Source organism: Trifolium pratense, linkage group LG6 (genome assembly GCF_020283565.1).
Source record: "Trifolium pratense cultivar HEN17-A07 linkage group LG6, ARS_RC_1.1, whole genome shotgun sequence".
NCBI classification, from domain to species: Eukaryota; Viridiplantae; Streptophyta; class Magnoliopsida; order Fabales; family Fabaceae; genus Trifolium; species Trifolium pratense.
This window is the reverse complement of record NC_060064.1, coordinates 7,346,861-7,372,709: the sequence shown is the minus strand read 5'-3', so window position 1 is coordinate 7,372,709 and position 25,849 is coordinate 7,346,861. Positions and strand designations below refer to the sequence as shown.

Here is a 25,849-nt window from a genome sequence, read left to right as displayed (position 1 = left end):
TGTTGCTGAGTTAACATCTGACCAAGCTTTAGGGGGACATGATATGAGGATGCATGGAACTTCTGAGTAACTCTATTGCAACAATGTTGAGTACTCATCATGATGGTGGAAGACATGAAACTCATAAGACACCTATAAATGTTTTGAACTTGGACTTGAATCTTCCTACACCAGCAGATGATGATGTTAATGCACAATCCAAGTTTCTGTTTCATGCAACTTCTCTGTTAGATTGTCCTTATTAAAGTTCACTACTATATAGTTGCTCTTTCTTTATTAAGTATCACCATTTATTTATTTATTTATTGTAACTTGGCATTGTATACAATTCTTAACCCACTTGGGTTGGTCTAGTGGTATTGGTTTGAGACCTGAGAGTGTGCTCCTCCTTAAGGTCTCAGGTTCGATTCTCTCTAGTGTCAATTTGGCTGGGCTAATTTAGCTTCTTAAAAAAAAAAAAACAATTGTTGATTCTTTCTATTGATTATGGTACACAATTGAATCTGAGTTTCTTCACTCAGTGGCCGAATGGTAACAACAAAGAGAATAACATATTCATGGCATGCACTGTAATCTTTAAACAAAGATATGTTATATAGTTTGTATAAGTTTATGATTAAACAACTGTGCAAGTATGATTATCATATTGACTTTGGGAGCAACACACAAATGATACATCATTCATCACAGGCAAACAAATTTACACAACCTAATACGCGTCATTGTTGCCAATTTCCGCATTCAAGTAATTGAGCAACCAAAAGACACCGGCAGCAGTAAAAAACTACCGAAGAATCTCACATATACAGGATAAGAGGATTTGTCCAAACTGTTCACACTGCAGAATTTTAAGAGCAACAGCCACCATTTCGAGATGCTTGTGGATCTTGTTTCTGTTTTAAAACATTCCTTTTAGTTGCTGTTGATCCTTCTTCCAATAGACTAGGAGCTTCCATTATCTACAAAATCGCGTCATACTAGTTTGTCATTATAACATAATTTCTAACAGATTAACTAACATAGCAAATTACCAAAAATGTGAAGTGTAATCCTAATTCCAACTGCCAGTTGATTAGAAAGTTGTGAAATGCACATGACAGAAACATCACTAATGGAAACTTCTGAAATTGTACCTTTAGAGCGAGTTCTTCAAAGCATTTCTCCACATTTTCTCGAGTTTTAGCACTACATTCAAGAAGCAAACACCCCAATTCTTTAGCAAGGGCTAGGCCCTCTTCTCTGCTGACAGCCCTTTCAGAATCCTATAAATAGAGAAATAAACCATGGCAGATATTAGTGAACTGTAAATCATTGGCTTATTTGGATGCTTCGACAAAATGGCAGTGCCTCCTAAAGTGTATGCGTGTACAAATCTTTGTGTTCACTGAATTGAGATTTAGTTCAAAGGCCAATGCTCCATGGATGCAGTGAAAGTGTTAACATATCAAGCAAGCCACATCCATATAAATGGGGCTATAGAATTTAATTTAATCTGGCTGATAATGCAAGGATCTGGTGTTCTGATGGATGTCATCAGAATAACATGGTGCAATGGTATTCCATAGAAACCAGCTTATAAGGTAAGAGATAACACCTACTTGCAAACAAATTTGAAGGCCATAGCACATCAAATGTGCGATTTACAATGGACCTTACACTCAGAACTAGACATCTAGAGCGTCACTCAAGTGGCCCGATAGCAAGTGACCTAACAAATCTTAGATAGACTTTAATACCATCTTAAAATTTGGATTGGTCTAGCTCCATCTTATAAAATTGGCTTGTAAGGCGAGAAATGTCTCTCACTTATAAACACATTTTTAGGTCATATTACATCAAATGTGAGACTCTGGATAGTATGAGCGTCATATCATATGCATATTCATATAAACTAAAACCAGTCGTAGGAAGGACAAGGTGTTCTAAGTTGATCCACACCTAAAGCAGAAAAATGATGGGATAGAATTGAGGGAGTACTTATCATGATAATGTCTTAATTTTCTCATGATGCCAGTACTTATCCTTTGTCATTAATTCTAACAAATGGTGAAAGGGACTTGGAATACAAAACTTAAATGTCATTTCATTGTATAAACGTAGCTAAGATCAAAACCACAATTTTCAACCAATCCAATAAGCAATATTTCAAGACAATATCAAATTCATTCCCTATGGTAATCATAAATTCAGACACAATACCTGGTAATGACATGTGACAGAATTTAACATACTATTTTGTGTCATTTTTCCCACATCCGTGTAATCTTACATAAGATTTTTACTAATTAGAGCATAAAAACTTACTCTGTCAACTTTATTTCCAACTAGCATCTTCACGCACTCCTGATTAGTCGAATAGAGTTCCAATTCCTTAGACCATACTTCTGATAAGTTTGTAAAGGTTTCTCTCCTTGTGACATCATAAACTAAGAAAAGATAACGAAGCACTCCATAAATAGAAATCATTAATATTAACAAGTCATCATCAGTAATAAAAAAAAAAAATATACTCTATCAATGTTAAGTGTTACAAAATCATGGTTCGATTTCACAACAAGACCAAAATAAATATGCCTACTGAACTCTTCATGCCATAAAGGGGCGCAAAAGACAACGAGAAGAAAAATGCAGCAGATATCAATATGCACATAAACCACATTAACATACCTAGAATGATTCCTTGTGCTCCTCTGTAGTAAGAACTTGTTAGAGTCCTGAACCTTTCCTGCCCAGCTGCAATAGATCCAATGCTTATTTAATAAGTCATTTTGAGACTTCAATTAACAAATTATTCAACATAAACACTCTATGAATCACAAGCTACCCGGATTGAACAAAAGATCTAAATTCGACTATAGTAGAGATACATACCAGTGTCCCAAATAGTAAGTTTTAATCTTTTTCCACCAACAGTGAGTGTTTTGATCTTAAAATCAACACCTACAAATCACATATAAACAACATTAAACAGGTGGTGAAACCACCTGATGCTAGAACTGACCCCGAACCAGATTAAACAGGTGGTGAAAGCAAAAAAAAAAACTATCCTCGAGCGGATTTAAAGTTTGTTTCTTTAAATTACAAGATCAAATTCTTACTAATGAGCTAACACATCATCAACAAGAAATTAACCGGAGCATAAATTGAATAGTTTGTTAATTTCAATCCAAAACAATGACATCATATTGCCTAAGTCAATACTGAAAATCCAACAGATTGAATCATGAAACAAACTGAATAGCTAGATCAACAATTCAAGATAATTCAATAAAATAAATACCAATGGTAGGTGTAAGATCTTCAACAGAAGAATTGGAAATGAAAGTGACAAGTAAGCAACTTTTTCCAACACCAGAATCACCAATCAACAAGATCTTGAAAGAAAGATCATGGCCAGAATTCTGAGCTGAGGATGAACTCATTATTATGTATCTGTGAATATCAAAATGCAATGGAAATGGGCAATGGGGTATGTATGTATATATGTATCAGTTAATTTATTTGGTCTAAAGGAGTAAAAGAGAGAGAGAGAAAGTAAGAGACAAGAACCAAAGTAAACAAGATTACACTTTTTTTTTTGGCTTCTATTCAAGAACACCAACGGATTCTTTCCTTTTCTTTTCTTTTCTTTATATTTTCCGTTATTTTTTGTGTTATTGCATTAAAGACCGGTAATCTGAAAAGATGGTGTAATGCGACAAAAAAATAAAACTTTATTAGTAACTGAAAAATAGTATTAATTACAATGAGTAATGTATAGATTACACTTTGTACAACAATCTTAATTATATTAATTAACCATAACAATATAGTAACTAATTTTCTGACCAACTCATATAGCAACCTATAACCAACTTCAACTGGTACTGATTCTTACTATAAGTTTGATCTCACTTATTTATTGTTTTAGTTAGAGCAATTGGTTTTGCTTACGGTTAAATTGAGATTCTCACCGTCCCAAAATATAAGAACTCGTTGACCACTGCACGTATGTCAATACATAATTTTGATTACGAATATTTTTAATTCTTTGTTAGTAAAAATTATAGAAATTGATTTGATATTTTAAAAATATTCATCGAAACAAATCAAACAAGATCTTATATGATAATATTTATATTTATATACTTTTAGAAAAATACGGTCAAAACAAGACATATGAATAGTGCATTTGGTCAAAATAGATCTTATAAAATGAGACTGAGCGAGTATATTATTATTGTTTAGGACAAATACATATCCAACTTCTTTAAATTTTCAAGCACGTTTCTAACTTGTTGCAGTATTATCTTTTTAATTAACTTTTGTTGTCTTGTTGCACGTCGACTGTTAACGTTGACTTATAATCATATTGAATATCTTGATGAAAAAAACACATGTGTTAGAAGAGATTAACCGGAAAGCTATCAACATAACAAATTTTTGTAATGAAAGATAACTATAAGTTAACGATACAACAATATAAAATCTTAAATGATTTATTTATTATCTAAAAATTTAAAAGAATATATTGTTAGATAAACATGAAAGTTAAAAGACTTTTTAATACATTTCACTTATTGTTTAGTTTTGGTTGTCATTGATTTTGTTTTGCACACCTTTTGTTCTTTGTGTGATTTGAGTCATAAGATTTTTACAACGGATTTAATAATTAAATTAGTAAAATTCATTGTTATTAATGAGTTATTAAACAGAATAACTCAATATGTCTCTACTCCTTTATGTATATACTCCCTCCTCCTTCCCATAATAATTGTTTTATGGGTAAATGATCATTTACCCCCCTGCAAAATAAGGAAATTTTCATTTACCCCCTTGCACAGATTTTTTTTCTGTTTACCCCCCTGCAAAAAATAGATTCTCTCATTTCGCCCCCTGGGTGTACAGCAGGACAAGTGACTGTGCAAATTTGCTGACGTGGCTTGTACACATGGAAAAAAATCATTTATATTTATTTTTAAATTCCACGTCAGATAATTTTTTTTTCAAAAAAATAAAATAAATTTTTTTTTTTCATACAAAATTTAAAAAACGAATTTTGTTTTTTTTTTCTTTCAAAATTTTAAAAAAAATTTCCTAGAAATAACTTTTTTTTTTTCGTACAAAATTATTGAGTTTTTTTTTTCCTAAAATAAAATAAAAAACGAATTTTCTTATTTTACTCCAAAAATAAAGATTTATTTTCAAATCTTTTTTAATTAAAAAAAAAACAGAATCTTCGCCGTAATCGTTTGCTTCCACCGTCATGATTGTATTTGTCGTCGTCTTCTTCAATCGCCGAAATCATCTTCTACTTCATTATTGTCTTCTGCTTCTTTATATTTTTCTAGTTTTAGGGCAAATGGTTTTGATAGAAGGGGAAAACACCAATAAAACTTGTTTTTCTATTTTATATATATTTTTTTAAAATCTTTTTCGATTTTTTTTAATTCAAAAAGAATAACAAAAAATAAAGTTTTGTTTTTAAAAAATAAAGATTATGTTTTTTTTAATTCAAAAAGTTTGAAAATAAATCTTTAAAATTTTTATTTCGGAAATAAACTTTATTTCGGAGTAAATCTTTATTTTGGGAGAAAAATAAGAAAATTCATTTTTTTTTATTTTGGGAGGAAATTTTTTTTTTGTTGGAAATTTTTTTAAAATCATTTGTATGAAAAAAAAATTAATTTTTTTTGTAGGAATTTTTTTAAAAAATTTTGGGGAAAAAAAACAGAATTTTTTTTATTTTGTAGGAAAAAAATTATTATTATTTTTAAAAAAAATATTATCTGACGTGGAATTTAAAAAATAAATATAAATGATTTTTTCCACATGTACAAGTCACGTCAACAGGTTTGCATAGTCACTTGTCCTGCTGTACACCCAGGGGGCGAAATGAGGGAATCTATTTTTTGCAAGGGGGTAAACAGAAAAAAAATCTGTGCAGGGGGGTAAACGAAAATTTGCTTATTTTGCAGGGGGGTAAATGATCATTTACCCTTGTTTTATTTTAATAATATATGTAAAACGATCAAATACAACAATTATCGTAGAAGAGGGTGGAATATATAATATAGTATATGCTATTATGATGATTTTTTTGATTTTTCACCATCAATTTAATTTGGTTCGTGAGTCAGTTCTGACACTGTTGCTTGTTGTTGTGATGATTGTGTAGTACTATATTTCATTTTTTAGTTCCCTACAACATTGTGTGGAATGCAATGTTAGTGTCTCAAAGTCCATGGCCTACGTGAGAGGAAGGGATTGGTGTGAGGTTTTTTTAGTTATGTTGAAAGGGATGCTGCTACTAAAATCGAACACAGCACGGGTTACCTTTGTTTATATATATTATTTATCAACCTAAACTTTGAATAATTTATTTTTCTCTCTCGTGTATATATCATCATGTTACAACACCTTTTTAATTAAGGTGACTAAACAATGGATGCAAAGCTAGCTGCCAATTATTATAACATATGTGTTTCTCTTAAAAGCACACACTATATCATACATTATTGTTGCCATTCCTTTTTATATCTTATCATCGTTGCGATCTATTACGTGTGAGTTATGTTTCATATTATTTGGAAAAATTAAGGTTTAATACTTTATAAGTGAGAACATGATTCATAAATTTAATACCTTAAAATTTTAGATAAAAATGTGATGTCAAAGTTTTTTGTGTGATTGCTTAATGCCCAATGTATTAATCGTGAAACTCCCCGGCCCAACAATATCATAGCATATACCCAAAATCAAAAAAAGAAAATCAATATTGGAAGGAAAAACAGTGCTTAAAAAACTAATACATCCTTCAACTCGTACACAAGACAATTAAGGAAGGAAAATTGAGTAACTGTCAAATACTCCCTTGAAATTTTAAAATTCGTCAAATACTCATGAAATTTGGAAATAGGCAAATACCCCCTGAAATTTTAAAAAGTCAATCAAATTGTCCCCTGGTGTGGACTCTGGCTGGTAGTGTCAGGGGGCAATTTGATTTACTTTTTAAAATTTTAGGGGGATATTTGCCTATTTCCAAATTTCATGGGGTATTTGACGAATTTTAAAATTTCAAGGGGGTATTTGACAGTTTACTCGAGGAAAATTTGTGATTATGGTGCTCCAACTAAAGAAAATTAACAAAGAGAAAAATAATGAAATCAATATGTGGTGATGTATATGCAGAAATGAAGAACAAGTAAAAGAAGATTGGATATATATTAAGGGTCTATTTTTTGTAAGAACATTTTCTATTTCTTAATTTTAATATTTATGTTAATTTCATTTGTTAATAATGAGGAAAAAACAATTTTAGAACGAGTCATTGCTATAGAAAACATATAAAATGCTAGTTAAGGATGAAAATGCATTTAAAAAATAATATGAAAATAGTTATTCTGACATTTTCATTGTTTTCAAAAAAACATGAGATAATTGTTTACTTCGAGAGTCTTTGTTCACTTTAAAAGTCATACTTTTTTTTATTTGACCGGACCTAAAAGTCATACATGTGAGTGATTACATTGCCAGTTTACGAATATTAATCTCTAACATCATTGTATGCATAGTTTTAAAAATCGAAAAATACTTGTATGAACCATTAATATTTGGTCACATAAAAAATGAGAGAGAATAATATGTATATTTTGTTATGAGTGTGACTAAATGGTGATCAAAACCATACAAGTATTTCTCTTAAAAATCAAACTGTGTTGGGCAGTTCCATAAAAAATGAGACTTTGTCTCTAGTCTAGTAAAACAATCAAGTCTATTACGCCATCAACCAGAACGTAAATTAAATAAACTATGGCAAACTGAGATTCGACTATGCATAAACTCAGCTTTGCAATTGAACACAAATTTGAAAATTAAAAATGCAAATTAACTTTGGGTGTAGAATTCCTTTTTTTTTAGAGAATTCCCACGACGTTTCTTTTTTCGTTATGAAAGAATTCATTGGTTCTATATACGATAGCGTAGTTTTTTTTACATAAATTCAACCAAATCACACTATATAGATATTTGAAAAAAAAAGGTATAGTCGAATTCCCACGACGTTTCTTTTTTCGTTATGAAAGAATTCATTGGTTCTATATACGATAGCGTAGTTTTTTTTACATAAATTCAACCAAATCACACTATATAGATATTTGAAAAAAATATAGTAGAAGTTAATATATAGTCCTAAAACTAAGTCTTAATAACTAAGACAGGAGACTCAAGTGATTAATGAGTTCTTCTTAGGATGAATTGTTCTTGAGAGCCCGAATTTGATTTTTGGTTTAACAATTTTTGTCAGATTTTCCTAACTTTGGCCGAACTTTGGATTATCGGTGCCACTTCTCTTGAAAATTAAAGGGATAATACAAAATAAAAAAAAAAAAACTGAAGTCTTAATTAAAGAGAAAAAATATTAACAAATAATAACTCATTTTTAACTTTAACCTTTTTTTTTGACAACTATTAACTTTAACCTTTAAAAAAATAATTAATAAAATTTGAGAAACAATCAATAGATACATAGAGGATCCCTCTAACAAATCTGTTAACTGTCCTAGTATGCATCGCATCTGCGAAACCAATATTTTATTTTATGATTTTATTCATACAATGTGAGTGATTTCCATGTTGGGCAATCGACAACTCATTAGCACGAGTGAAACTTTTTTTAATCATTAGTCATAGACAATATTATGGATTTATGGACACTATATAAAATAAATGGTGAGTAGTGGTTGGCGTTATTGAACACTATAGAGCACATGCATGGAGGTCATCGATTTTATTCAATAATAATATTTGATGTGAAATGAACTATATATAATTATACGTTATAAATAATATACTTCATAATTTTTATTAATATTTGATGTGAAATGAACTATATACAAATTACTTCATACAGTGTATCCAAAATATATCTATTGTTTTTGTCATGTACGTCCAATAATATACCAACACATCATGTATTGTGTTTAAAAAACATGACGTGTCACATACATTAAATGATGTGGCAACACATCATTGAGTGTGTGTAAAAAAATTTACACTGACAATGCACAACAATTAAACTCTTTTGTCATATGAGTTTAAAGATACTATCGTCAGTGTAAATTAATTTTACACTGACAACCAATAAGAATGAAGCATTTTTCACATCATATTAAGAAAGTAGAGTTTAGTGGGATGATGTGGCGAAAAATATGGTTAGTATTAATTGACAATGTAAAATTATTTTACACTGTCGGTGCATATTTTTTTTCTCTTATATATCTATTTTTGATGTCAAATTCTATTACTACTTATTAGATGAATGATATGAGATAATTAAATTTGTTTTCGTCAAAATAAATAAATATTTTGAAAACATAATGCAAGGATGACGTTCATTTTCCAAATTTAATATGTGGTTCATTGAGAGGGTTATTAAAAATATTATATTGTATTCAAAGTAATTATTGTTCGAAAAATTCTTGAGTACTATAGAGTTTTGTGGATGTCGTTGCTCTGTATGCATAATTAATTTAAAACAATTAAATACAAAAAATGTGTTATTAAATAATTGGATGATAAATATATGTTCATCTAAATTTCAAATATAGAGTGTTCATGTTGTTGTATTTTTCTTTTAAAAGAAAAAAAGAAAAGAAACGACTATGAATTGGGGGTGGGGGGTTGTTATCTATACAGAGTGGTGGCAATATGAATGGCCCATTATGTCCACACAAAGCCTCAATTTTATTTTATTTTTATAAAATAATCACACAAAGCCTCTATGATTGTATTTGTAGATTTTGTTTTGTTGTGGGTTAATCGATTTACAGAAGAATCCTACTTCTCGCACCCCTGAGTCATGACCACCGCCTGAAAATCCCATTTTACCCCTCTCGCTACTTAGGATGCGAGTATGTAAATAGAAAAAAAATGAGGGGAAAGAATTCGCTTTCTAGATAGCAAACTGCAAACTAAGTTCGCTTTATAGAATGCGAACCTTATAAAATTCAATTTTTTTTGTCTTCACTCTTCTCTCATCTCTCATGAAATAACTTTGAAAGAAACACAGTTCACAAGTTAAAGTGTGAACCATTCATTCGCTTAATTTTCATTTTTCTGTCAAACTTATCAACTCTTGTAGTCTGGATACATGTCTATTGCAAGTATAAATGTAAACTTGGTCATATGAAATAAAGTAACAATTCAGGATAGCTATATCTACGGTGTGTGTGATTGTTCGATAATATCACAACCGCTCCAGTGGCAAATTAAAATATGATATAAGATAATGACCACATTTTTATAAGGTACACTAGTTAAAGTGTAAAAGTGTAAGTTGAGTTCCCATTCTAAATAGCGATACCAGAACTGTTCGCACTCTACTTAGTGAGTGACAATATTTTATATTCAAACGCGACGTCTGCGCCCCCCATGAATGAAAAAATCATGAAAAAAAGAGTTCGCTTTCTAGATAGCAAACTGCAGCTGAGTACGCTTTATAAATAGCAAACTGCAAATTGAGTTCGCTTTCTAGAATGCGAACTCTTTTTTTCATGATTTTTTTTATTCTAGGGGTGGATACGTTGGGTTTGAGCTAAAAATATTGCTACTCGTTACTTAGCGTGCGAAAAAGTGTTCGCATTCTAGAAAGTGAGAGGGTTAGTTTGGTCATTTCAGGGGGTGACCGAGCAAATCCAAGAGGTGCGAAAAGATGGATTCTTTACATAATGGCATAATCCTTCCACCAAAAGTTTGAAGCTTACGCGATATTACGTGTAACTGCAAAAAATATACAAAAATTTAATAGGATAATTTTAGGTGTACCGTGTTTGATTTTAAGACTATTTTTGGGATTGGACAAACTCAGAGTTAATGACTGAACAAAAATTTAAATTCTTATCTCTTATTGAATTACGAGATAACCTATTATCTTCTGCACATGTTGTTTAAAATAATAGTGTAATATTTTGTCGACAAACATAGTAGGAGTATAAGGTAAAATTAGTTTAATACACTAAATGTTTGTAGTTGTTGTTCCGTCGAAATTGAGAGTATAGTTTTTGGTAAACTAAAGATATCATCTGCGCGCAACTGTAAAGACTAATCCCCTCGAGATAACTAAGATCTATTTAAGGTGTTGACATCTTTCAACAAATGTTTCTTCATACGCACTGGCCGGGAATTGAACCCAGGATCAAATGATTAAGGATTGAGAGTATAGTTTTGTTCCTCTAAATTTTTACACCTTAAATATTTGTCATTGAGAGTTACTCCTCTAGATTTGGATAAATAAATTCTAGATCCTAATTAAGGACATCTTTATATTCTTGTGGTGGATCCACGGTCGATCTTACATTCTTCAAGAATGTGACAATTGTTGTCATTTTTCTCTTTGGTTCAAGACATTAACATTAAGGTAAAAAAAATCTTTGCATAGTAATTTTTTTGAATCGACATCAATTTGATTTTGATATTCTAGTACTTTCAAAGAAATTCATGAGGCACAACACAATAAGTTATTATTATTGTAGAAAGACACACTGAAATTAATCTTTATTATATCACTTAATAGTTAGTTACAAATCATGATAGTGAAGATTAAATTTATGATGATTATGAAAATACATGCTTAGTTGCAAATTAAAACAAATTAATCACTCCCTAATTAACGGTAGAAACTGAGTTAATTTCAACAAAATTGGCAGCTCAGGAAGAGTCTATATTGAAAATGATGATATTATACATTCCATTACTAACACGCACCAATAAGGCCAATATTGAACCCCCACGTACCCTGCATCCATGTTGATTATTCAAGCTTTGCAGCCTATAAATACCAACATGCACTTGAACATGAAATTGCATCACATACAAAACAAATTAAGTACCTCACTCACCATTCATCAAAATTAAGATTAAGAAAACTGAAAACCCCATAATGAATACCCAATTTGCTCTTTGCTTTATTTTGGCTTCCTTCTTTTGTGGTATGATCATCAACAATTAATCCATTCCATTTCCTTTCTAAATTATAAATCTTTTTTTTTTTTTTTTTTTTTTTTGTCTATTTCCTATTTATATATTGGCTACATGACTTGCTAGCTATCTTCATTATCTTTGTTTTTAATATTTTTTTTTATGATATGAACTTTCTTCTACCAAATTAAGGGGGGGTTAATCATAATCTTTTAGGTGGACTTTAACAAATTTATGATTATAGTACGTTAATATACTAGTCCTAAGAATCAAGTGGGAGCATATTAGTGGTTAAGTGACTAAAATCTCACTTCATTTTAAGAATGAGAGTATGTTAATCAATAATATAAAATTCAAGCTTATATATTGCTTACACTAACTAAACTATTACTTCCACCGAATCCCATGCAGTTAAGTGTACTTGGGTGAGAGTAGTGATGATCTTCTGGGAAGTCCTTGCGTTGCGCACCTCTTTAAAAAATTTATATAAAAAAAAACTTAACTATTACTTCTCTTGTAAAAAAGTAAAACTTTTTTTTTAAAAAACTTGGTATTCGGCCCTATGACCGACTAATCCAAGGGGACCAATTCCACCGCCCACTTGCGGGGGTCCCATTTAAAGCCAAAGTTTTTTTTTTTTGCTATGTATGGACCGGTCCACCAAAATTGGTAAAAAAAAATATAACTATATGTAAAAAAAAAAACTTAACTATTACTTCTAAAGTTTTAACCATGTGCATTTTGTTTTTCGTCAAATAACCTAGTGGCTAGAAATTTCACCATTAAGGTAGATAAGTGGGATGACCGAGGTTCGAACTCCCACCCTCTGCATATATAATGCAATGTTCCTGCCAACTGAGTTAAGTCCACGAGACTAACCATGTACATTATTAATTAAACTTTTCTGGATAAACATTTAATTATTCCTGACTATATTAATATTTGATTAAATATTTTGAAAGATAATATTACAAGTAGAATATAAATAATTAGACGTCTGCATAAAATTTACTTAACTTAGTCATCAATGTTTTTATAACATGTGAATTGCTTGATATTTGTGTTTTTTAATCAAATCTTTACATTTGTTGCATTGCATCATGTAGGAGCTTATGGAGCTAAGATCACTTTCACGAACAAATGTCCATACACGGTATGGCCAGGGACCCTAACAAGTGCTCAAAAGCCTCAATTACCAAAAACAGGTTTTGAGCTAGCATCGGGTCAGTCCGACTCTGTGGATGTCCCATCTCCATGGGAGGGACGGTTTTGGGGCCGAACCAGATGCTCTAGCAATTCAGGCAAATTTAGTTGTGCCACTGCCGATTGTGGCTCTGGCCAAGTCGCGTGCAATGGTGCCGGTGCAGTTCCCCCAGCAACATTAGCAGAACTACACGTGGAAGCTAACGGGGGACAAGACTACTATGATATAAGCAATGTTGACGGTTTCAACGTGCCTATGTCCATTGCTCCACAAGGTGGAACTGGTGATTGCAAACCCTCGAGTTGTCCAGCAAATATCAACGATGTGTGCCCGGCTGAGTTGCAAATGAAAGGACCTGATGGGAAAGTAGTTGCTTGCAAGAGTGCTTGTGTGGCTTTCAATCAGCCAAAGTATTGTTGTACCGAAGAATTCAACTCGCCAGATATATGCAAGCCTACTCAATACTCTGAGATTTTTGAAAAGCAATGTCCTCAAGCTTATAGTTATGCTTATGATGATAAAAGTAGTACTTTTACTTGCTTCAAAGGACCCAATTACACCATCACATTCTGCCCTTGAACTTGATATTCCATATTTCCTTACTATTTGACTACAAGTAAATGTGTGGTTTGAAATAATATATAATACCCTAGTGTGTATGTATGCATAAGGAATAAACAATCACATTTTGGTGATTGCATGTATAATGTATTGATACATATGATACATGTTTCAATAAAAATGGTCACGAATATATCTTTATATAAATTATTGAGAGTATGATTAATATTTGTTTTGTTGGAATATATGTTCATAAAACTCCCTGCCAAGATATATACCCTTGCATTCATTTTCCATTTTATTATTTTGGGTGGAATTGATTTGACCACAGACTTTTAATCGAAGTGACCAAGTGTGAAACTTGATAGGAAAAAACAAGTTAATAACATTGGAATATTAGTTATTTTTTTAACTGGTGTTGGGCGAGATGGGGAGAATCCACACTCCTTGCTTCAGCCCTTCTTCTCCCACAGACAGGCCTGGGTGGGGATCTCTACTCGAATAAAAGGTACAAACTCATTGATTCTATGACAACCCTTCCTTGCCTAATCATCTTAGGTTGTTAGGTTGTTGCAAACCAGACATAACGAAACTTGGTTTTGGAAGATATGGCACTCGAAGTTGTAGAGTTGGTCGTCTTGCATATCGAGCAATTGAAGGAACCAAAGACTTCCCGATCCTTGAATTTGATATTCCATATTTCTTTACTATATGACCACAATGCAATGTGTGGTTTGAAATAATACCCTAGTGTGTATGTAATGCATAAGGGATGAACAATCACATTTTGGAAAGGGTTGAGAGAGTGGAATGACACGAGGTGCTTGGGAAGTGGAGGTCAAGATTTGCAATGGCTGGTTTCAGTCAGTCCTTACCCTTTGAGTTCATTGGTGAATGGCACTATAAAGAAGTTGCTTGAGAACTACAGTGATAGATATAGACTTGTAGAGAGAGATGGAAGCTCTATATCTAGGTTGAATGAATAGGGATTTGATTGCTTCATGTGCATGGAAATAAGGTCTTAGCATTATGTGACTCCTCAAAGTTTGAAGTGGGATGAATATGAACCTGTCCTTGTTCTTATTATGTTTAGTTACTTTGTCATGAGAAAGGCCGGGGACGTCTCCGGGTTTTAGGAGGTTCTGTGCAAAATATAAAAGTGGTCCCTTAATATAAAAAATTTAATTTTTTTTTTAAAAAAAAATTGTCGATTTAAATCACGTATAATATAAAAAAATCATTTTTATTTTTGTAAACATATAGATTATCAATATTAAACCAATTGCATTAAATCAAATGAGATAAAAAATACAAAATAATTATCTTTGTATATAACGTTAAAAAGAATCTCCTAATCTAAGGTTAAATTTTATGCAAAGATAAAAATGGACTAAAACTATATTTACGAGTATAGCTAACTAATCTATTGATACTCGTATGATATTATATGAACATTAATAATATATAACTATTAGTTTAGGGCCAAAAAATTATCTATTAATATATATTTGATATTTTATATGTATAAATAATATATAAGTAATATTATAGGACCTCGAAATTTTGAGCTGAGGCCCTCAAAATTTTGAGGCCCGATGTCGTCACACGCCTCGCACATGTGTGCGAGCCGCCACTGAGAAAGGCCATGTCACATCCAATCTAATGTACCATTTGAGTGTAACGCGAATGGACTTTCATCCCAGTTACGTTCACTTTTTGCTTCGAACTGACTGCCAACTTCAGTTGGCTGTACAGGGACCGACTTTGCGAGACCATTTCGATCCACATTGTCTGTTTGTACCGGTGCCGATGAATATCCAAAAGCTACGAGCGAAGATGTGTCTTTTATTTTTTTAATAATAGTACCTAATAAGTACTAAATCCCTTCCCTCCAACCCAACATCTCTTAAAAAGTTCTAAATAGGTCCTACCAATAACATATCTCACCAATAACTATACATCATTATAGATGAGACCCACGAAAACAAAATAGGTACTAATGCTTATTGTAGAATTAATACCTATTAGGTACTCAAATGTGTATTGCTCCAATGGTAGTATCTAATAAGTACAATGAGTACCTAATATGTACTACACCATTGGAGATGGTCTACTAACGTTAGGCTAATCTCACAATGGGTCAAATCCTTTTTGTCATCTACTGTATTATTTTAAAATTAAATGTAATTAAAACAAAATAATAATAAAATAAAATAAGGATCTTGCTAAACAGTGCCCTCGGGGCACTCTTTAAGCATTCATTTTAAAGAAATAATTTATCCAAAAAGTGAAACATTTCGATTTCCAAAGCATTGACTTCACAATTTCCATAAAATTTTAACAAAAACTTACTATTTAAGATGCTTAAAGAGTGTCCGGGAGCACTGTTTAGCATTTTCCATAAAATAAAATATAATGAAGTGGTGTAGTGTAAAAGTTAAAACTGTAAATTTAGCAGTGAATTCAGTTAGTTTTGTTATGAAACACATCCGGAGTAGTTTGTTGCCATGTCGGGGCTGTTTTACTATTTCGGTCCATCATAGTACCAAAATCTTTTTGGGAATTATAGTACTCTTTTTTGATTCTCTTCAATTCATTCATTCATTCATTCCGATACATACATACATGTATAGTTAGCACTTACAACAAACAAACAACTACGATTGTTTCTTTCTTTCTTGAATAAATGAATGAATGAATGAATAAGAATAACTTAACTACTACACAACACAATCTCATTATAACTTAGTTACTATTTGTATTCATTCAACTGCGTCGTCAATGCAATCAAATTCTGTTCCAAACAACAACTTTTAGGGTTCCTTTTTTCACAACAATATGGCCAAGAAAAAGATTATTATTATTATTGATCGTGTTCCCAAACATTCTCAACAACCAAGAAGTTCACCTCCTAAACGCCGCACTGATTTCTCTTTTTTCAATCCTCCTATTATTCGTATGCTATTCTTTTTCTCAAACAATTTCCCATATTCACATTTGATTGTTTACTATGTTGCTTGTGAAATTTGATTGTTTAATTGGTTAATTATCCCGGTGATTGATTTTGGGATCATTCAAATTTAGCTTTTCAATTTGATTGTTAACTGCTTATTGCAAAGCTACTACCAATTTGATTGAAATTGACTTAAATTGTAGATTTTTCATAATTAAGCAAGCAATTCGAATTGAAATTTTGAAACTTTCCCCTTTCTCCTTTTTTGATTATGTTGGGAAGTTAATTGAAAAGAGAGGTGAGAGTGAGACAATTAATATGAGGATTCTGAAGAGTAGAAGCATCTCCAACCCGATGTCCTGGTGAGGTGGTTACTTGTAGGTTGTAGTGAGATAGGTATGTTTTATGTTTATCATTCATTGTAACTCGAGTGGATGCTCGAATACATAGGGCATACAGCTTAGGTGGGCTACAATCTTTGTAATCTTACTTGAGATAGTGAATACATTTGTTTAGGTGTTTCTTTGAGTGCAGGCAAGAGGTGCCGAACCATGTTAAATGTTTGTTGCCGAACGATGTTAATGTTTGTGTATGCTATTACTTTTCTTTATGGTGTGTTTGTGTATGTTCTATCAAAGGTCCTTGGGTTGGGTGTGTGGGTTAATCCTTGGTATGTGCGAGTTTCCCCAACAGATCGTACATCATGATGATGATGATGATATAATATCTTTTTATGGTGTTTCAATGGTTGAGCTATGAAATAACAATGTAGTTTAGTTTTCGTTTCTTTGATGAGTTTCATGGCAATGGAAAGAAATAATGGCTTGGCTGTGTTGGCATACTAATAGTTTGGTGCATATTCATAACAAAATTATTTGTAGTCAATTGATTTCATGCTTCAGACTTTTGTTTTACATATTTGTGTTCAAGAGAAAGTGTATAATGGGATTTTTTTGTGTCATAGAAAAATAATGAACACTCTTTGAATTGAATATTAGATTTTGTATTTCACAGCTGTATTGTATCCGAACCCACATGGTCAACTTTCAAAGTTAAGTGGCTCCATTAAGCTAAAAATTTCCTGATGGATTTATTGAAACTCACATGTCTCAACTTTTAAAGTTTATTATCTCTTCTAAGCTAAACTGCTTCTTATAGACAATGTCAAATTTTTAGGGGTTTAATTGAGTTTTGCTGTTACATGGATCCGCGAGATTCTATTAGAGCTAATTGTATAGATGCTAACACTGTGTTACTGATGTTGCCAAACATAGAGGTTTGGCCCGTGGTTTAGCCTATTTCTTCAAACATTTACATTTACCGTATGTCAAATATAATTTGAATTACCGCTTCCATCATGATCTAAATCTAGGATCAATCCATCATAAGTAAAGTTTAATAGAATTTTCTTCAAAGATATGAGTGATCTTTCATCTGGTCAATTTTTTCAAACAGATTCCTCACCTGGTTCATCTTCCGGTGAAGTGAGGTTTTCCGATGTCACTGCAAACAGTTCACTGGAGAGGAGAATGGAAATTAAACAATTTTCTAAAGATACGCTGGTTCGATGTAACAAATTCCAAGAGGGTAGACCAGTCTGTTCATCTGAGTCTTTTGATGTTCCAATTGCAGAATTGGATTCAGTTGACCTTCGCGGCAATAGGTTTGCTTTATACTGGACTGGCTTGCTAGTACAATCAAGTGATTTTGAGACCTTTCAGTTATTATGTTTCTAAGCAGACTGAAACTTATGTTTCTTTATAGGGATGCTTGTATTAAGATGTCAGAATCTACACCTCGCGAATCATCTGTCAGTGATAACAGTTCTCTTGCTGTAACCCCTGGAAATGTTGTATGGGCAAGAACATCTTGTCAAATGTGGTGGCCTGCTGAGGTATTTACTTGATACCTTGTGACATTTGTTGTTTTCTGCCTATGTGTATATCCTTTCTGCATAGCCAAAATGAAGTTAATTGGACAAGAGGATTCATATTTACTGAGCCTGCCCTTTATTTCTGGCATCTTTAAAGGATCTTTTTGCATACATTTATCTTACCGCCTAATTTTGTTTAGCGGAAAATACACAAGCATCTGGACATTGTGACATGTCCTCATCTTTCAAATTGAAGAATCTGCATTTAAAATGTAAAATGGCTTTAGATATAATCAATGGAACAGGTTCTATATCAGTTTAAGCTGTATATGTTCCTTTTTCCTTATTAATAGTGCATAATTGAGTAGAATTATGTTAATTAAAGACTTGCTGATATAAATACAAGCGAGTATCATCATTTTTTGGTATTGGATGTCATCAACCATTACAAGCATCTCTTTTATTTATATGTTTACTCGTTCTAACCTGCTCCTCTCTGTGTGGAGATCTGTTAGACAATGTTCTCTCATGGGAAATTTAGAAGTTAAACTTAACGTTTTAGAAGTCCATTTTTTGTGAATCAATTTTTTTTTAATCCTTCAATTTATTGAAGGTAGAACTACTTTTGAGTGGAAGTATTAGGAAAGATGGAGAGAGGGAAATTATGTTTTCATTATATAACATACATCAACGCAACATCAAAAGTATGATAGAGTAGATTCACTTACAAGCTAAGCTATATCTCTAATAGGAAGAATCATTTAATACAAAACGGCGCTCCATTTTACTTGGATACTTCTGTAGGTTACAATACTAGAAACTACTGATGCAAATTGTCATACTTTCAATGTTGTGTTGATGTATGTTATATAATTCAGATTTTTTTGAATCCAGCTTTCTCAGACTCTGTTTTATAAAATGGACTGGCTTATGAATTTGGTGTGGAGCTGATATTTCTCCACCACTATTGTGTTTGAATTTCATAACCCATTCATCTATACTCATTTAATAAATTAATTTTTCCAGATCATAGAAGAGAGATGTGCATTATCTGACTGTGTTAGTGATGGACATGTTTTAGTGCAGTTTTATGGAAATCATCCCAGGTATTGTGGCATATATTTTACACGACAGTTTCTTGGATTTACCTAATCCTGTCTACTGATTGTATTGAATAATACTTTGTTCATTTACAGTGCTTGGATTGATCCAGCAACAGATATTTCAATTTTTGAGGATGTGAGTTTAATCCTTGTCCCACACTATGCTTTTGCACATTCTAGTTCAGGGTGTTCGCTATCTCTTATTTAGATTTTGATAACAATGTAACATATAAATAAAGCCACACTAGAATAGGTGGTTGACGAATTCCTCATCCTAGTGGGAATCAATTTCTCACACTTTTGTAGTCAACATTTGATTAGGGTTGTGCATTGCACTATTTTTGAAGTTATAAATTCTTCAAATCCATGTTTTTTCAAATTCCCTTTTAACTTTTTGAGGCTTGGGTTGTTGGATAATTTGGAGCCTTTTTTTTCCCCACAAATTCAACTATTGTTAAGGAGATAGTTCTATGGATGTTTTCTTAAAGTATATTTTGTCATTGTCTCATGTCTATTATGCTTGATTTTTTTTCGCAGTCTTTTGAAGAAAGGAGCAATAACCCTTCAAATGATTTTCAAGAAGCTCTACAGCAAGTATGTTGAGCATGTTTTGGCTACCATAAATTTTACAATTTCAGCTATCTGCCTCTCTTTCTAATTTTCTCTTCTCCTTGTTAAACTTTTCATTTCTTTCTAATTTAATATGATACTAGGCCTTGCAAAGAAAGGCACAACTCAGTTCTTGCCAAAATTTGAGTCCTGATAGGTCTGCTCATTCTAATCAACAAGAACGTTCAGCTGGTATGTTCCTTATTTTTGTTTAGAATTATGTTTTGCTGCACGGTGAAGTGGTTTTTAGAACAGAAAGTTACATTTTCTAAGCTCTATGGGTTCGGAAACACATTTAATAAATAAGAAGAGAATAATGTTAGCAACACACTCTTTAACACACTTTTTATTGATTAAAATTTGTATAGGTCCCGTCAAATTTATATGGAACCCACATGATTTGGTGGGACCCATATGGGTTTTAAGTTTTAACCAATACAAGAGAGTGTGTTGAAAAATGTGTGTTAGAGTGTGTGTTCCTTCTTGACACTCCTCATAAGAAGAATCAGTTTTTTTTTTTTTAAAAGAAAGAAGAATCAGTTTTATATTGTGATTTAATGGAATATTACGTTTCTAACCAAAAGTAGTATGCATCATAGACTCTGTTCAGTTGTTGTTTTATCGAATTTCATAAAAAGAAATTGTAGATCCAAAAACGTTTTTACCCATTGTTAAATGACAGTGATATATGATAGTTATGGGTTTTATTATGCAAATACTTCTAGCCAAACTAAAAGGGTTTTCGGTTCACTTCCTTCAAAAAAGTCTCACATGCGTCGTCTTGTCTGTTATCCATGGATCATTTCATTTGTCCATGCATGTTTTTGGACATTTGTTGGCCTCAATTACAGAACGATGTAGGACTCTTGTCTAATATCTCTAAAGCATACACATCACACATGCACCCACACCTCACTGAATACGTCATAAACACTCCTAAAATGATTTACTCTTTCTGTTTCTCCTTTTGCTTTCTTAATATGGATTTATGGTTTGAGCAGGTAAGTACACTTCGCCCAGCTCAAGCGGAACAAAAAATGATTCTCAAGAGAGACGAAGAGGGAAAAGGGAACGTAAGCCCAGAGTTCATTTTGACGTGAGTTGCTAACTCAATACTAATGGCATAATCATTATAAGAACTTATTTTTCATGTACACTAAATGATGAATAATTACTCTTCAGGAAGCGACTTATCCAATGAAAACGGAAAGGAAGGATCGTCGGTTAAAGATAATGCGGTACCTTGGCCTTGCACCTCCAGTTGGTTCTCCTTTTTGACCATGATTACGAGTGAAGTAATGGATATTACAAAGGTTTCCAGTCTAACAGCTATAGTTGGTTCTCCTTTTTTTTACTTTTTCAAAACCATTATAAACTTTCAGTATAATTCAAGAAATTGCTTCTACTTCTTGCCATTAGCATAGTAACAACACGGTTTCGGATGATCTAGTCTCATTGTTTCATTATTATCTGTAAAAATGATATAATTCGTATAAAAATATGAAGGAACATATCATCGGTTTGTATGATAAAAGTTGCATTCATCATATGTTTGGATCAGTTTTTATTTCAAAATTTAAGAAATAAGAACTGTGAATAAAATATCTCAAAATAAGTCAATTTACTTAGGCTCTTGTAAGAGCAAATAATCTGGACAGGTTATGTGCTTATTGCTTTAAAGCCGTAACGATCTGCGAGAGTATTTTCGTGAAATTCAAAAATCGAGTTTAAACTTTAAAGCCATTAGGTTTGGTCAAGTGGTGAGGGGTTTGGGTAGTACGTTATAGGTTCTGGTTTCGATTCACAGCTCATAATAAACAAATAAAAAATAAAAATCGAGTTAAAATTTGTTCCTGAGAATTCATTTGACATAATTTATCTTAACAGTAATAAAAATTCAGACTATCAAGATAACATGTTAATACTAATAATTAACGTTTGCTTATGAAAAAAGTGTTTAAGAAAAAGTGAACTATAGTCGATGAAACATTATCTATCAATGATAAAATGACCATGTCTCCTCAATCACTTCGATCTGTATTATTGGTGTTTCCCACAGTCATTGTTTTCAATGATTTTCCAAATATTTAGTCTCATATGTGTGTCTTGTTCAATTTTGAGAGAGTTGTGATAAAGTTACTAATACCAACATGATAAAAAAAACCAAATGACAAGCAGGATGTTGGATCAGCCAAAAGAATAGAGTAAGCAAGAAAAGACGAAAGGGAACATCAGATATTAATTCATATTTTTATTTGATTTATGAGATACTAGCGGGTCGGCCGCATCTGCCTATGTCTAACTTATGTCCAACAAAAAAGACATGCCTTATGTTATGGTTTATGTTATGGTGAGTTTGTTAGTAAAAGTTTTTTGCTTGCTAAAAAAGATGTGTCTTATGTTTTGGTGAGTTTGTTAATAAAAGATTTTTGTTCCTACTAAAAAAATCAAGGGTATTATTAGTATTATGAAAAGTTCACACCAAAACTCATGTATTATTTTTATATATAGTATGAATATATCCTACACTCATTGCTTTAGTATTGAATTATATGTGAATGAAGATAGTTCTTTCTTTATAAAAAGATATTTGATTTATTTGAACTTCATTAAATTTTTTGTGTATAACTTATTTCCATGCATATTATTGAAGAATATTGCTTAACTGTGTTTAAATTGAGTCGTAGAATATTTATTTTTTTAGTTTGCTTAACTATAGATTGTTGAAAGTTTTTTAACAAGATTTTTTTTATAAAAGTTTCAATTGAAAAATATGTTTAAATACGTTATCTTAAAATATCGTTTTAAGTATTTTATCACTTTGTTATATATATTTTTTAATATAATTTATTAAAAAAATTGTGAATTTTATTAAATTAAAATCTCTAACATGAATATTTAAGTTATTGAATGTCAAAATCGCTACTTAAATTTATAAAAAATTGAGTTTGAAATAATTGTTACTATTTTTAATTAAATTTATCATAAAAATAAATTTTAAAAATACAAAAAATTACCTATTTTTTAAAGTTAAAACAAAAACGCACCTTAAATCCGGTCGACCAACATATTATTATCCCATGATTCTTTTCAGAGGCTGCGAGGGTGGCACATATGTACTACACTCACACTGCCTCTGAAAGTTTTTGAGGGTTGTATATATGCTCGAAAGTCAGTAGAACAAGTACAAGTGTCCTTTTACTTTTATACAAATTGCATATTAAATAACCAACCATTGCTTGTTGTCTTCATTTTTTCTTCTTTTGGCAAAACATTAACCCGAACCCCGTCAGAGATACCCGATCTCCGTTGAGTATGAGTTTGGGGTATACTCCGTCCTCGTCCCACCCCGTTGTCATGCCTAGTTATGAAAGTCCGAGTGTGGTTGTTACCTTACTTAACATATATTGTTATACTATTTAATTAATTGTACTTAGTCCATTTCATTTTCATTATACTGTATGAAACTTAAAATGACAAAGGTTACATTTCCACTTGAATTATTATAAAACAGACATTTTTGTTGCAGAATAATCACATTACATAAAGTTTGGTTAGTATTTAAAGTTTAGTTTGTCTTAAAAAACTATCAAGATTAGTAATTTTTTAAATAACAAATTAATCCTATAAATTATAAACAATGACAATGAACCACATAAATGACTATAATAATTTCCATTTTTTTTCCCACGTGAGATTACTAAAAATCCTGCTCATGTACAAGTTGATATTGAATTCTTGCATTAATAATTATCATTCTTGCATTAATTTATTTTTGTTTTCATTTGAAATGTCTACCTATAAGTGGTGTTCGTTTTTTGTTCATTCATGTGAAGTTCAGTGCGATTGCTAAACATTTTTAACATTCCTTGTTTATTCATGTGAAGTTTAGTGCGATTACTACACATATAGTTGATTTATTTGAACTTAATTAAATTTGTGTATAACTTATTTCTATGCATATTATCGAAGAATATTGCTTAACTGGATGTGTTTAAATTGAGTTAGAGAGTATTTATTTTTTTAGTTTAATTAACTAGATTGTTGAACGTTTTTTAACAAGAATTTTTTATAAAAGTTTCAATTGAAAAATAGGTTTAAATACGTTCTCTTAAAATATCTTTTTAAGTATTTTATTACTTTGTTAGTTTTTATATTTTAGATATAACTTTTTAAAAAAATTGTGAATTTTATTAAATTTAAATCTCTAACATGAATATTTAAGTTATTGAATGTCAAAATCGCTATTTAAATTTATAAAAAATTGAATTTGAAATAGTTTTTACTATTTTTAATTAAATTTATCATAAAAATCAATTTTAAAAATACAAAAAAAATTACTTTTTTTTTTAAAGTTAAAACAAACGTACGCCCTATATCCGGCTGACCAACTTATTATTATCCCATCTCTTATGATTTTCAATTTAATTTATATTATGGTGGTCATGAACTACACATTAGCATTACTCAAAAATTAATCAAAGTAAATGGTACGGAGTATTTAATAAAATGTAATGTAACCTGTTTAAAAAAAAAAAAAATTAAAAAAATATCGTCAAAAAAATAAAAATAAAATAAAATGTAATGTAACTAAAAAGAGCATTTTGTGTCACGGCATCGCATAACCAGCGCAGCAGTGTGTCTGTTGTGTATGTCCGCGCCGGGGAAGAAGGCCCCTCAGTTCCCCAAACTCTTTTATATATATATATTCATTCTTTTCCGTTGCGATTATTTCATCTTCATCTTCTTCCATGGCCTCTTCAATTTCAATTCCCGCACCAGGTACCTTCCTAATTCGATTCACTCTTTCAATTCCTCTTACGATCTCTCAATCACCGTTCGTTCCTTTTTCTTACAGACGCAATCAATGTTCTCCTCTCATTACTCGCCGATGATTCTTCCTCCGTTAGAGAATCCTCCATGTCCTCTCTCAAAGACCTCGCTGCACTGTAATCACCGTCACCTTTTCTTTTCATTACTTAATTTCACTTCAATTTCACTTTAATTTCATTTATGCTTTTGTAGAAATCCTGTTCTTGTTCTTGAATGCTGTGCGACTGTTTCACGCGGTGGACGTAGGGTGAGGATATTCAATATTCATTCTCCTACCATTAGCATAGCATCTCGTGTTATCAGTTATAGTTGGATCATGATTTTGCTTTTAATTTTGTTTTTAGCGATTTGGAAATATGGCTGGTGTTTTTCAAGTTATGGCGTTTGGAGTTCGAGCTCTTGATGAAAGAGATGTTGATTATGCTTTCATGGGGAAACTTGCTAAGATTGCTACTTCTGAGATGATATCCTCTAAGGTGTGCTTTATGTAGTTTAGTTCAAGTAATCACTATGTAGCATGATTTTACTTTTTGTATCAAAGAGTAGTGATCTTAGCAGGAACTCAACTTAGTGAATATTATTAACTGAAATACGATCGTACTGCGGTGAATAGATGGGAAATATAAAGGTAGAAGACAAAATCATCATGCTGCACTAAAGTGAACTGATGTTAAAAAAAGAAAGTAATCTTACCTTGATCAAAAGGAAAAATAATGGTATGGAAGTTGCTTTTGATGTTTTTTTAGGCTTGGTCAAAT

The 25,849-nt window shown here is 31.5% G+C and overlaps 4 protein-coding genes across 5 annotated transcripts in view; 3 read left to right on the top strand and 1 right to left on the bottom strand.

The window, feature by feature from the left end:
* Positions 1-575: 575 nt before the first annotated feature.
* LOC123893066 (ras-related protein RABC2a-like) lies at positions 576-3,627 on the bottom strand. The gene is made up of 6 exons (XM_045942988.1): positions 3,281-3,627; positions 2,872-2,940; positions 2,668-2,733; positions 2,305-2,426; positions 1,134-1,262; positions 576-959 (listed from the first exon to the last, which is right to left on the bottom strand). Exons 1-6 carry the CDS (start codon positions 3,420-3,422, stop codon positions 849-851), a joined length of 639 nt encoding a protein of 212 aa, XP_045798944.1. The 5' UTR covers positions 3,423-3,627; the 3' UTR covers positions 576-848.
* Positions 3,628-11,840: 8,213 nt separating this feature from the next.
* LOC123890242 (thaumatin-like protein 1b) lies at positions 11,841-13,993 on the top strand. Its single transcript, XM_045939807.1, has 2 exons — positions 11,841-11,966; positions 13,062-13,993. Exons 1-2 carry the CDS (start codon positions 11,918-11,920, stop codon positions 13,736-13,738), a joined length of 726 nt encoding a protein of 241 aa, XP_045795763.1. The 5' UTR covers positions 11,841-11,917; the 3' UTR covers positions 13,739-13,993.
* Positions 13,994-16,170: 2,177 nt separating this feature from the next.
* Positions 16,171-21,807, top strand: LOC123890234 (PWWP domain-containing protein 4-like). 2 transcript variants are annotated; one of them, XM_045939798.1, is made up of 9 exons: positions 16,171-16,676; positions 18,129-18,336; positions 18,438-18,567; positions 19,573-19,652; positions 19,743-19,785; positions 20,187-20,243; positions 20,363-20,450; positions 21,260-21,354; positions 21,441-21,807. In XM_045939798.1, exons 1-9 carry the CDS (start codon positions 16,559-16,561, stop codon positions 21,534-21,536), a joined length of 915 nt encoding a protein of 304 aa, XP_045795754.1. In that variant the 5' UTR covers positions 16,171-16,558; the 3' UTR covers positions 21,537-21,807. The 2 variants fall into 2 exon arrangements, with proteins under 2 accessions (XP_045795754.1, XP_045795755.1); XM_045939799.1 differs by lacking the exon at positions 16,171-16,676 and adding an exon at positions 16,711-17,949.
* Positions 21,808-24,855: 3,048 nt separating this feature from the next.
* Positions 24,856-25,849, top strand: part of LOC123890148 (protein SHOOT GRAVITROPISM 6) — a 32,174-nt gene continuing 31,180 nt past the window's right edge. The window contains exons 1-4 of the mRNA XM_045939700.1: positions 24,856-25,040; positions 25,117-25,207; positions 25,284-25,338; positions 25,436-25,567. Coding sequence (XP_045795656.1) covers positions 25,010-25,040; positions 25,117-25,207; positions 25,284-25,338; positions 25,436-25,567 — 309 coding nt within the window. The 5' untranslated portion in view covers positions 24,856-25,009. The remainder of the gene's footprint in view (positions 25,041-25,116; positions 25,208-25,283; positions 25,339-25,435; positions 25,568-25,849) is intronic.

Coding starts and splice junctions, on each gene's coding strand:
- LOC123893066 (XM_045942988.1), bottom strand. CDS start 3,422: ATGAGTTCATCCTCAGCTCAGAATTCTGGCCATGATCTTTCTTTCAAG. Junction 2,427..2,667: donor AGCACAAGGAATCATTCTAG/GTATGTTAATGT, acceptor ATCTTTTCTTAG/TTTATGATGTCACAAGGAGA. Junction 1,263..2,304: donor TTGGAAATAAAGTTGACAGA/GTAAGTTTTTAT, acceptor CTCTATTTATAG/GATTCTGAAAGGGCTGTCAG.
- LOC123890242 (XM_045939807.1), top strand. CDS start 11,918: ATGAATACCCAATTTGCTCTTTGCTTTATTTTGGCTTCCTTCTTTTGT. Junction 11,967..13,061: donor TTTGGCTTCCTTCTTTTGTG/GTATGATCATCA, acceptor TGCATCATGTAG/GAGCTTATGGAGCTAAGATC.
- LOC123890234 (XM_045939798.1), top strand. CDS start 16,559: ATGGCCAAGAAAAAGATTATTATTATTATTGATCGTGTTCCCAAACAT. Junction 19,653..19,742: donor TTTTATGGAAATCATCCCAG/GTATTGTGGCAT, acceptor GTTCATTTACAG/TGCTTGGATTGATCCAGCAA. Junction 20,244..20,362: donor TTCAAGAAGCTCTACAGCAA/GTATGTTGAGCA, acceptor ATATGATACTAG/GCCTTGCAAAGAAAGGCACA.